Source organism: Ambystoma mexicanum, chromosome 3q, assembly GCF_040938575.1.
Source record: "Ambystoma mexicanum isolate Mex_15411 chromosome 3q, UKY_AmexF1_1, whole genome shotgun sequence".
NCBI lineage: Eukaryota > Metazoa > Chordata > Amphibia > Caudata > Ambystomatidae > Ambystoma > Ambystoma mexicanum.
The window spans coordinates 144,150,087-144,163,603 of NC_090926.1; the positions used below are offsets into that span (position 1 = coordinate 144,150,087).

The window sequence follows — 13,517 nt, forward strand, 5'->3', positions numbered from 1 at the left end:
GGACAGGTTGAGAAGTTCACAATGAGCAAAGGGTGGATTTTATACCCCTACTGGCTCTTAACAGGAGCCCTGCTACTATTGCGGGAGGAGGAAGTACAGTACAAAAGCCGAGGTTGAAAACAATCTTCTCTGTTCAGTTTAGGATTATCCGTCATGGTGTGATCCTGCATAGGAAACATTCCAATAGTCTAGTATTCGGTTTGCAACTCAGTTCGCTGAGAGCAACAATAAAACAAGGTTTTCAGAATAACGACTGACTGTGTAAATAGCTGTTATTTAAATTCACTGTATTGAGATTCAGTTTGGTATCTGGAGATATCCTGAAGAATACAGAGTTGATCTCACTCTTGTTCATCAGAATGACTCCATATTGTCTAGTAGCAAGGAAATGCAGCTGGGACCAGGGAGGACATATTATCATGGTAAAGATAGGGTATATTTTGTATAGAAGATTGAGGTGCGATGCCAAGTCAATTAATGGGCGTAGACTTCTCCCAAATATTTGTGGTTCATAACAAATCATAGGTGTCAAATTTCACTGCAGGTTGGTTACTCGGCGACGCTGGCTAAGTGACGGGAATGATGAATTTAAGAGAGGCAGGGCAAAAAGGCTCACTACTGGGACCACTGTTTAAAAGCAATTAAGGACCAACCAATAGACACACAGTGGGTTTGTTTTCATTCCACCCCCAGCCACAAAGTGTTGAAAAACCACTATGTTTTGAAACCTAGTTTCACACAGTACTCGCGTATAGATATTGAAAAGGCACTGGAGGGAGGGACCTTGGAGAACGTTAAACAGGGCCTTGGGTGAAAAGAGATGGAACATTTTGACTCGCTTGGTGTGGTTCTGAATGATGGACCTGTGCCAAGCTATCACCACATATATGACTTCCATGCAGCTCTCAAATCTAGCCATAAGCACCTGGCGAAAGGCGGCTGAGACGTGAGGCAGGATCAGGACTGCAGTTCGCCTCTCACTGGTGTTCCCCAGCAGTTTGCCTTGGATGCTCATCAGAGATGACTCTAAGTAAAGGCTTGCCTGAAGACAGAATTAAAAACACAAAAAAGAGCGTGGGTTTTCTTGTGGCATTTGAGAAGCTTGGTAGCAATAATCTTCTCCATGATGGTCACCACTAACAGGATGTTAGCGATAGATCTAAAGTTGAATGATACAGAGGAGGAGGGGGAGTACGGCTAATGGACCATGACAGTTTGTGGTCATGTCAAATTTGAGCAATTTCTTATTGTGTCAGCTGTACCGAAAAAGAAATGCTGCAACCCACTGCCAACAGTCTGTGATGAAGAGACGAGCCGGCAGATGCCAAGGATGGCACATTTCTTTGAATATTGTAAATAGATGCAAGACATCCTCTATGATGTTTAAAAAGAGAAACCCCTTCCAGGCCTGAACGTAGCTTTCTTCCTGTTGTTCTGCAGCTGATTCAATGCACTACATTTAGGTAGCTTTAGTTTTAAGATCCGGATGGCCACATTTTTATGTGGCAGGGTTCTGGGTAGTTAATACGTGGGAAGGAAATGGCAGCCAAACGTAGATGGACAATGCTCCCTAATGTTGCTTTTGGGAATGACATAGGTGGATGATATCTGATGATCAATGGAGAAGAGGCAGGGTTCCCAGTGTTAGTTGAGTGGTAAAGCCAGATAGCTGATGATGGACAGAGAACCTGTGGTCACTCTTTGAGGTTGTTGGGAGGACCAGAGGTGATCGCCAATATTGTTGCTTTTATACTGCTTGGTGATCACACATATCTCCGATTAGGCGCCATAATAACTGGCTTTCAACCTACAATAAAATCCAGCTAAAGACTGCATCTCTCACCTATAAAGCACTGAACAATGCCGCCCATAGCTACCTCATGGATAGATTAATTAGGAGAACATCTACTAGACCCACAAGACTAACCAACACCAATTGCCTCACCATCCCACGATCCAAGCTCTATAAAGTTGGTGGAAGCAGTTTCCCCATCAAAGCTGCCCAACTATGGAACTCCATGCCACACCACATTAGAGAAGACCAACCCTACCTGAACTTCAAATGTAACCACATTAACTGGCTCAAGTCCACAGATCAGTAACACCCGCTCATGCATGACATACACTCCTATATTGTAATGATATGATCCAGTTTTTGTATATAGATTGTTTATTTTCTCCATTTTGTTATCGTTTGATTTATTTATTTCGTGTATGTGTATCACTCTTGCTTACATTTTGTAACCTTTGTACCTAAGCCTCGCATATCCTGTAACTGCTGCGTCCTGATACCTTTGGGTCTGGCGCGCATTATAAATGATTAAACAAACAAACATACTTATCTGACACCCTGTCTCTGCATACCCCATCCCCCACTCAGTGATAGCAGGCCAACTGTGGTCATCTGTCCAAGGTGACCCCAAGCCTGCCTCCACCCAATGCTACTCTATGGTCATAATTTGCCAATAGAGCCCCTCTATCACAGAAGCCTGAACAACGCCTCCACCGGCTGCTTCTCTATAGCAAGGGCAGGTTCCAAACCTGCCCGCACCAATGCTGCCGGCCTGGCGGGGCTAAGGATATAGAAAATCTCTAACCCCCGCCTCCACCGCTGCTTCTTTCCAATCCGTACTAGTACCTGAACATCCTTTACTGCTCTTCTGCATCTTCTTAACCCTCTGTCATTGCTGCTCCCAAATTGCCTGGGCAAAATATCCATGGCACGTTTCACACTGGGAATTCATTTTCCATGTATTTTACATACATGGGTGAGGCATGTCAAACATAACCAGTCTAATGCTTTCTGTACCACTGATGATTTCTCTTCTTTTGCAAAAGCTTGTAGTAGGGTCCCACCAGAGGTGCTCCCCGTTTGTGTATGATTTCCACCCCACTTTCACCAGTACCGCATGTAATACCTTAATTGGGACCCAATTGTTCTACAGTTAGAGGGCCACAACCGTTTCCCTATCACTGCCATCCTCACATCAAGGGTCCAACGTCTTTACAAACCAGTGACACTCTCCGATTGGCCAAATCTGCATGATTCTGTTTATTAAATAAAACGATAAATGCTTTTCCCTAGGATCCCTTAAAATGTGTCTTTAACAATAAAAAGCGTAGGCATGAAATGTCAGCATAATAATAGGACATTGATGAGAGCGGAGCACTCATTTGGTGCCAGGCGGGCAGTGAATGTTCCCTTCCAGGTCTTCGGATCCTGAAACCTTGTGCCCTCTCTTATCCACACACCAGCAGCGCCCTCTTCTTTGTCCCTTCGATGACTTGCACTGAGGATCAAACAAAACAAGGAAATGTTAGTGTCTGTGTTTTTACCAATGTTGCTATATGAGGGAGTGGGGAAGAAATTGACCAAAGTGACAGGGGGAGACGCATAGAGTGGACCCTTTCCATAATAATCCCTTTTAACTCCGGGTGTATGGCCGGCAAGGAGAGTGTGTTCCTTAGTTATAGGAGGATTATGGAGCCGGTTTTCCAGGTGTAATGAGTGTGTTATGTTTGCTCTTTGCATTGCCATATTTTGTACTTTTTTAGTAATGTCTTTCTTGGGAAGGCATTCGTATAGGGTAGGCTAGTTGGGATAGGGAGTTTATGCCACAGTAGATTTCATCACATTTTTTACAATAGATTTTGCCGCAAATATATGTGAGGGGTGGGTTTAGGTGAATAATTAATGTAGAGGGGGTTTAAGCGGGTCGGGGAGTTGAATGGGTTCTCACTCCACATATACATGTAGCAAAAACTTCCTGTAAAAAAACAAACATGATAAATTCTATTTTGATGAAAAAAAATTAAAGAGCTCACATAGAACCAGGCTAGTTGGGTGATCAAAAGTGCATCCTCGTCAACAGGGCACTGGTAATTGGGACAGAATGGTCTGATTAATGTGGACCTACAAATCCCAAAGTGACAGATTATAAATAGCTGGCTAATCCACCATTTGCTATCACGCCTAAGGATAGCAGCGATCCCTGCAGAACAGTACAGCAAGATGCTTGCGGCGGGATGCGGTGGGAGACAGAAGGGCAGTCGCCAAAATAGAGCTACCGCTGAAAGCTACCCAAAAAGGACCTATGGTAGTCACATAAACTTTGCTATGTTATGTGTTTTGTATAGCGTGTACTGACACCACCACAGCGGCTTCCTACTCTTCCCTTAACTCCGACAATGGTGGTCAGTTTGCAGATCAGGGTCACAAGCTGCACTGTGTCAATGTAACAAACAGGCTCAGAATTATCAATAACAATGTAGGGCCCTTGTCCACATAGTCCAAGATATCCTCCCGCACGCGTAGGGCTTGAACCTGAATGTTGATGTTGTAGCACATTATGGCACCTTGGATGTGCATGGGACATCGAGTACACTGCTTTCTCCTGCACTCTGGAGCTGATTGGCTCTTTTTTGGAGCTAGTTTTATTTGGCCGTTCGATAACTGGAACAAGATTGGACTGCCCCTTGGTTCAACAAAGCCATCAGTAATGTTTTTGGTAACATTGAGAGCTAATCCTATTATGAAATAGCTAAGGTTCCGACCAGAATAGTCTTTGGAAGAGGGAATGGATCTACATATTGTGTGTAGGATCTGAGGCTTTTTCATGAGGTTTTAGATTGATCAGTAACAATGTTGCATGAGTCTGTTTTATAATGTAATCCAAGTGTGCAGCTGTGGATGTGGCTGGAGTTACAGTTCGGGATGGTATAGTGACCTTCCTTCTGAACCATGGTTACTCAGTATGAGGCCCGCCAGATGTTTTCGACTTTAACTCTCCTGATCACTAGCCAATATAGTCAATGGTGAAGGGTAATGGGAGTTGCAGTCCAAAACGTCTAGAGGGCCACATAATGAGAAGCCATGTTACCATATTTTACCTGTACTATTATGCCTATGGATGTCACATTGGAAAGACAATGGGCCTCATTACAGGTCGGGCGGTCCGGAATTAACAGTGGCGGTAAACCCGCCGCCATTGTTAATTCTGGACTGCCCCATCCCGACTCCTGCAGGCGGGAGGTGATGTTCCCGCCAGGTCTGACCTGGCGGGTTTAACACCGCCCGCCTGCAGGCGGACGTGGAAACACCAGCACCATCACGAGATGATGCCGGTGTTTCCTCTTCCCCATTCCCATTGATTCCTCTTGGACTCAATGGGAATGGGGATGTACCGAATTCCACCTCCGGAATTCCCGGGACACCAGGATCGTAATGCCCTGGTATTTCCGGGAGTCACGGAGGCGGAATGGTAATACGAGTCCGGCGGTAACCAGGCGGTTTTACTTCCGCGGTTACCGCCAGACTCATAATGAGGCCCAATGTTCATCAGTCACCTTTGTCCTCTAAATTGTATTGTTCTTTTGAGTAAAAGATATATTGCATAACTCATTTTATGGCATGGGGCAGTTAATGGATTTTCCTATGTGAAATCAGTTTGTTAATTTCTCTGCACACATTTTCTGATTGTGTTGTATTTTGTCTATAAAGGTTGTCTTGACTATAAAAAATGCCTTAATGTTTGATTAAGAGGCTTTCTATGTTCCCTAATATTCTTGCACTTCCAAGCTGCAAGAGATTGCTTTAATTATGGGGTGTACCAAGGGGAGAAATGCATTTGACAAGCTTTTTTTCAGTGGGAGACCATCTGGGATCACGCAATAGTAGACAGAGGATAAAGGAACTAACGTTATCCAGTGAAAATGCCAACAATGATGTAGTCAGTGAAAAAACATGGTGAAAATACCTCTGAGGTGAAAAGATAACCAAGCAAAAAGTAGTCGCAAAAATGCAGCTGAAAAGTAGCCAAAAAGGCACTGCTACTAGATGAAGTGGTAGGGTTAAGGAAGGTTTACATGGCTTGTGATTGCCTGATTTAGGGTTAGTATATGGAACAGGGTTAAGGAAGATGTATATAGCTTGTGATTGCCTGATTTAGGGTTAGTATATGGATCAGGGTTAAAGAAGGTTTACATGGTTTGTGATTGCCAGGCGATCAGCATAAGGGTAGGGGTTACTGTTAGATTACAGATTTTTGGTAGAATTAGGGTAAGGGTCACAGTAATTATTGGAGGGTTGGTGGTGTTGGGGTCTGGTTAGTGGTCAGGGTAGATTAATTGTCAGAGTAAGTATTAGGATAGGGGTTATGGTAAGATTGGGTTTACAGATGATAGTTTGGGTAGGTGATTAAGAAAGAGACAGAGAGGTTGGAGAGGGCTGGAAATGTTGGCGAAGGGTGGGGATTTGGATAAACCTAGCGATTAGGGAAGAGTAAGCATTGGGGTAAATGTTAATGTGGCGGTCAGGGTAAGGATGTGGTTAGGATTAGAGCAAGGGTTTGGGTTAAGGAACGTGCTGTGGAATTTGCAGAGAGCTGGTGATGGGGTTCACTGTTCATTTTATTATTTATTTGGTGTTTTGTGTTGAGCCACATGCAGATAAAATGTTTTAGCGTGGTGAAAGATTAGTGTTTGGTGAGAATTCAAGGTAGAATCAGGCTTGTCTTTTCGAGTTAATGTAAGGCGTACTGATGTAGTTAGGGTGATGGTGGAGGTTATTTTTGGAGGTTTGGGTCCTCATTAGGATTTACAGCCCTCTACTTTTGTGTATTTAAAAATAGCTTTTTTGGCAAGCTTATTACTGACAACATTTTCACGCTTTCCATGGTTTGCATTGAATGACTATATTTTTTTTAATTACTTTTTGCTGACTACTTTGTCACATGGCTGCATTATTCCTAGGAACATTTTCACATAGAACCAAACTAAATTGCTAGCAAGAGCATGATCAAAGGAACTGAAGATCTCGCTGAGGTGAGAGGCAACATTGTACTGTTGTCTCTTTAGAGGCCCAAGAAAATGTAATGTGAATTATCCTGTATTTAGAGTGCATTTTGGACAGAAAAGTTAAACAGTTCAGCCCTATGACCACACCACCATGGCTAGGAGAAACTGAACTCAGAGAGATGTCCTTTCTCACAAACTAGATAGAATGTGTTCACGTGAATGGTCAAGGAAGGGGACTGGTTATACAATTATCAATTGTAGTTTAACAAGCACTAACCACATTATCTCTTCTTACAAATGCAAATTCTTAAGGAGAACGAAGCCCTATGTGGTGGTGTCTATAGAACACATGGATTTAGCAGGCATTTCCCAAAGGATCCATCAAACCTTCTGGTCGACACCAAGTTTCAAGGATGGGAGTTTGACCAGACTATTTTGAGAAGTGATTTAAATTCAGATCAAAGATGTTATGGCAGGTGGAAGAGCTGTGGTTCAGGAACCATGAAATATCAAAGTAATCTTCAAATAGAATTTTTACACCCTTGTTCTAAACAGAAATGTTACAAAATTAGGTAGAGTTGGCAGAGCTGGTCAAACAAGATGTTACAATAGATGCCTTTTACTCCTTTGGCACACGTCACAGTGGGGTGAGAGAGAAAGCAGAATGATACGATGGAAAGATACCCCAGGAGGTAGCATATAGTTCTGGGCTCCTAAGTATTTAGAATTTCGTTCTTGACAGTATTTAACCATACACGTACATAATCCTGAAAAATCCAGCAGCTACCAAACTCAGACTCTCAAGCCCCTCATCGCTGGTCCTCCCGGCATTTCTGTGGGTGGTGGGTAAGGCCTGGGAAAACCTTCTCCATTCCCTACCACAATATGTGACTCTTTTAAGCGGTGTCCAGTCAACTGGTCGACAACAAACTGGTCGACTGCAATTTGGTCGACACCATTTGGTCGAATGCCAAATGGTCGAATTTTTTTTTTTTATATATATATGTGTTTTGTGGGTTTTCGTGTGGGGAAAAAAAAAAAAAAAGAAAAAAAAGGGGGTTGGGGGGACCCCCCCAAAAAAAAACAAAAAATGGGTAAAAAAAAAAAATAATAAATTCGACCATTTGGCATTCGACCAAATGGTGTCGACCAATTGTCCTGTCGACCAAATGTTTTCGACCATTTGACTGGTAACCCTTTTAAGCTCCCTGTTTGTCCATGGCTATTGCCTCCTAGCCTTACAGGCCCGGGCTCTCAACCTTAAAGTCTGCCTCTCTCCGAGACTTCAGGTCCCAGTACCACAGGGGCCTCTGTCTCAATGTGAGATTCAGAATAGTTGACTAGCTGTCTCATTGATGACCAGCTGTCTACAGGTCAGCACAATATGCTCTGGTAATCCTCTCATCAACCTGAGAGAGTTTCTTCTCACACTTTCAGTAACATGCTCACTATGTTGCTGCTCCTCCAAGGACACAGGCCTCCCGATGATACCAGGGTGATGCTGTGGCCTGTTAAATGAAATTTGTCAGCTTGCTGCCCAACTCTTCTAATGCTCTGCTGTCATCATGTGTCCTCTATGCTTCAGATTGACTCCTCCTGGTCACATGATCTGGGCTTCGTCCATCAAGATTGCCCAGGGAAGCCTGTGAGGGGAAGTCGGCAAGGGTGAACCGGTTTGTCTTCTTGGCAGCTTACTATATTCCCTAATTGCTCTGAACAATGGTACCGCAAGGAGTTACGCAACATCACCACTGATTAACTCACTGTGATCATTTCACCACTCTGAATGCCTGCATTGCAGTATTTGCATCATAGCATCTTGCTTCTGGTTACACACTTCTGCTACAATGTGTTTTGCCCCAGGCTTGCCGCTATGATAGTTTTCCTCTGTATCGCCCTCTGGTTGTATCTCTGCATTGTGGTTTTTGTACCGCTGTAACATTGTATCCTGCTTCCGGTTAAGATTTTCTGATTCTGGCATTGCTCTCCTTTGCGTCTAATTATCCACCTCTAGTATGAACATCTTTATCCTTTTCCTGCTTCTCCTTGCCCCCACTTTTTGGTGGGGGCAGCGAGAGCTGTTTTCCTTTCTTCTTCCTCCACAGACTATGATCCAGTTAACGGACAAGGGGAGAATGCGCTATTGCCTCAGACAAGTTACTAGCACAGCAGGACTACAACAGTAGTGACTGGTGCATTATAAAAGCATTATAACATTATACATGAACAGCGGTAGTTGTACCACTGTGTTCTGCCTCTAACTGCCCCACAGTGATATTTTGTCCATGGTAATATTTACTGTATTGTCCTCTGCTCGTACCCTTCTAAAACCTGCATGTTTACACTTATTTCACACCTGCACTGTATTTCAGCACTTACTGCCCATTGTGATATGTGCCCACCGTGATAATTGCGCCATTGTGTTTTGTCTCTGATTACCCTAATCTGATATTTGCTCCACTGTGTTCTGTTTCTGGGTCTGTCCCTCTGATATCAGCACTGCAATTTCCAGTACTGTATTTTGCCTCTGATTTCACATTTGTATTTTTTGTCCACTGGGATGTCTACACTTTTATGTTCCGCTTTCTCCCTGACTGCCCATTACACTTTTATGTTAAGTGTACTGGGATTTTATATCACTGGGTATTGCTCATGACTGGGCACCGTGGTATCAGCCGCTGTGATACTTGCACCTCTGGGTTCCTCTTCTGGTTTTTCTCTTCTGATTCTTGCATTGGGGTAATTTCACCCCACCTCGCTTCCAGATACACATTTCTGTTACCTAAACTATGATTTTGAATAACTTAATTGTGCCTATTATTGCTCCGCTCTGACATCTAAATCACAGTTTTCTGTTTTGACCCCTTTGGTGTCTATATTTCGTGATCAGTGTCACCCCTGCTCTGCTTGTGATTATACCTTTCCAATATTTGTACTGGGAAGTTTGCATCACTCTGTTTTTCCCCTGATTATACTCCTCTGACACTTGCAGTCACTCTGGCATCACTCTGTTTTTCCCCTTATTATATTCCTCTGACACTTGCAGTGACTCTGGCATCACTCTGTTTTTCCCCTTATTATATTCCTCTGACACTTGCAGTGACTCTGGCATCACTCTGTTTTTCCCGATTATACTCCTCTGACACATGCAGTGACTCTGGCATCACTCTGTTTTCCCCTTATTATATTCCTCTGACACTTGCAGTGACTCTGGCATCACTCTGTTTTGGTTCTGATTATACCCCTCTGGGTCATACGCTGTGATATATGTTCTAGTCATTCCCCCTCTGGCTGTACCTGAAATGTAAATGTTGAGAGGCAAATTAATGTGTCATTCCTCGGGTCGACCCCTCCCCTGTCCCACTGCTATAGAAATGGACGGTGCACATCACCTATATCAACCGCCTCTTCTTCAACGCCATATCGCAGATGCGAGAGACGTTACTCGCTGGTGCAATCCTACCAGCCTTATCCTGAAGAAGAGATACATTTGCAAACTATGGAAGACATGAACATGTTGTAACCAAGGACGCAGATGACATTATCACTGAAAATGACACACTTAGGTGCATTAGACAAGAAGCAGATACACATCCTCCATGAAGCTACAGGAACAATAGGTCAAATTGCACTTAGACATGAAGCATATGCTTGCATCCAGTAGGTTGGAAAACACATGCTATCTATACTCTGCAACACAAGATGCAAAGAATACACATAAAGCTTGCTTAACACAGAAATGTAGCAAGAATGAGTAGCCGTGTGAAACAAGATGGACGGTGCAGCCACATTCAAGTGAATGGGAGACATCAAGAAACCTCAAAGCTGCAGGAGGACTTGGCTTGCTGAGTTAGCAGAGCATTCAGACCTGAACAACCCAGACAAACACTTGTACAGTCAGTGCCAAGGTTATCATGCACAAAGAAGGTTTGGATCAGCACCAAAGAGAACAGACGATAACAGTTCTCAGACGCGAGACACATTTCTCTTAGATTAAGCAAATAAAAAAACAATGCTGGAAGGTCAGGTACCCATTATCTAAGGCTCAATATTGGGACGGAAGTAGCTCGAACAAGTTTCTAGAGGCTAGAAAGGGTAATGACACCCACATTAATAAGCGCTAAAATCCTACTAAATGCTGAGCAGAATCATTCAAAATGTGGTCCTCACACACGTGATTTACAGTTTGAGAATAATGTATATTCATCAGATTCAGAGATGGACAGGCTGAGGCCTTCATTCGCATCTAATTCTCGAGAAAAAAGATACAAGATAGTTTTTTAAAGTTAAAAACTAAACATCCTAGCTTGTGGCCTAGAGAATCAGAAATGGTCATCTTATTTGGAAAAGGACCACCTTGGTGCCAGTCTCAATAACCCCTAGTGGTGCTCATGTGCTGTAACCTTCCAAAATGCCAAGGCTGAGAAAGACACCACTGACCAATCCCTACCCACCTTTAATGCTCATCTATAATTTGTTGCATCAGCCTATAGTTTTGTATTATCATGACATGTTTATACTTGTATCAGTTTCGTAGGTGATCTCAGGTGGACCACCAGATAGAGCGCAGCCAATGAACGTACTAACCCCTAATGAATGTATATCTAGTTGATTCCCTTAACCAATCCCTCCACCTCAAAGGCTTTCTAAGATGAAACATCAATTGTGATGCCATTCTCCGTTTTAAACTACTGTCAAGCCTGGAGCCATTTGCAAGTTTCTTAGATTTTCCTAATGCTTGTGCTGTCCCTGTTTTATATGGGTTTTGTTAAATAAAACAAGTGTTTGTCAAATTCTTGCTTACACTACCCCTGGGTTTCCACCCCTCTTTTACATAACACTGTACCAATGAGCTTCCTTCTGGGTTGTTGAGCCATATAAACCCATCTCTGATTGTTGATTGATGGTGTGAATCATCCAAAGTAGTCAAAAACCTTGGAATCCTAATGGGCAATGGGCCTCATTACGACCCAGCCGGTAAGTTACCGCCTGGGTCGTACCTTTACCACCATGGCGTAAACTACGTTTACGCCATGGTGGTTGGCGGACTTACCGCCCCATTCCGAGGTTGGCGGGGCGGTAAGTCCTCATTAACCCATTTACCCTTCCCCATTCCCATTTTTGCCCCATAGGGCATAATGGGAGTGGGGAAGGCGTTAATCACGCCACCGTAAATTACGGTGGCGTAATTAACAACAAGGTCCCTTAGCGCCATGGATTTTAACACCTGCTAAAAGCAGGTGTTAAATCCTCCATGGCGCTAAGGGACCTCGGAATCAGGCGGTAAGGGTCGGCGCTGTTTACGCCGCCGTAAACCCCTTACCGCCTGGGTCCTAATGAGGCCCAATGAGTTAACACTAGAACCACAAGTAAACGCGATCATTAAGAAATGCGTCTTCCATCTGCACACTATCAAAAAGATACTACCCTTCTTTTTCTTCACGCACAGAACACTTGCCATCATCTCCCTCATCATGTCAAGAATAGACTACTCCAACAGCATATACCTTGGAATGCCAGAATACTTGCTAAGGGAACTAAGTACAGAAGGCAGCTGCCAGACTTCTCAAACTCTCCCGAAGAGACCACATCATAGCAGCGTTAAGGAAGCTAAATTGGCTCCCAGTCACAAAACGAATCACCAAACAATGTGCATAACACACAGAGCAATCCACGGCCAGGGAGTGGAATTCACACAAATGAAAATCACAATCTACAAACCAGCAAGAACTCTTAGATCAAGCAAGGACATCCACATAGAACCTAAACACTACGCGAGAAGAATAACTTGGAGGATCAGTCTTCTCTTGCACAGCCGTAAAACTCTGGAACTCCCTCCTGAAAGAAATACGAACACGGAGGACCATCTAAAATTGTGAAAACATTTAAAAACCTGGCTCTTCAGCTACAAAAGGGATGAAAACACCCGAACAACATCTACGTTTGACAAAATAAGCAAATATACAGAAAGGAATTCCACAAAACCAGTGACTAACCAAACACTCCCAACATGAAACGAGACCAAGCAAAGGGACCTACCCCCATCAACACAACCCAATGCACTAAACCGTGCAATATACAGCAAGAGAAACCTACCAGAAAAGCTGGGAGTACAGCAATTAACGTACTCCAGAAAAACCCACCACCCTAATTACCTGATGTCGTATGCCTATCAGTATTTAGCCTGCTAGCATAGGCTAGCCTTTGCTTTAGCTTGTAGCTTAACTGTGTAAACTAGCCACATTCTACACTCAGCCTGTATGTGTATGTTAGCCACTTCCTGCATCTGGTCTAATAGTATAGATAAGTTTTATACGTCCTGCTGTTCCCTGAGACAGGGACTATGTAACATCTGTATCATGCTGGGTTCGGCTCCCAGAGATGGATGTTTGGGCTGGGAAATGCATTGCACTAAGATAATCTGTTAGGAGCTGGAAATATATCACACCTAGTTGGATTGTTTGGAGGTGGGAAGTGAGTTGCACCGGGATGCATTGTGGGGGTGGGAGATGCATCACACTTAGATGGGCTATTGGGGATGGGAAGTGTATTGCACTTGGATGCAGTGTAGGGGGTGGGAAGCGTGTCACACTGGGACGGATGTTTAGGGGTGGGAGATGAATGGCTCTTAGAGGGGGTGAGAAATGTGTTGCACTTGGATTGTTTGGGGGCAGAAACTGTGTTGCACTTGGATGGAATGTTGGGGACAGGGAATCAGTCTC

General features: G+C 43.7%; 1 protein-coding gene across 1 annotated transcript in view; it reads right to left on the reverse strand.

Annotated features, from left to right (window-relative positions):
• Positions 1-3,028: 3,028 nt before the first annotated feature.
• Positions 3,029-13,517, reverse strand: part of IGFBP6 (insulin like growth factor binding protein 6) — a 328,363-nt gene continuing 317,874 nt past the window's right edge. The window contains exon 4 of the mRNA XM_069653342.1: positions 3,029-3,290. Coding sequence (XP_069509443.1) covers positions 3,171-3,290 — 120 coding nt within the window. The 3' untranslated portion in view covers positions 3,029-3,170. The remainder of the gene's footprint in view (positions 3,291-13,517) is intronic.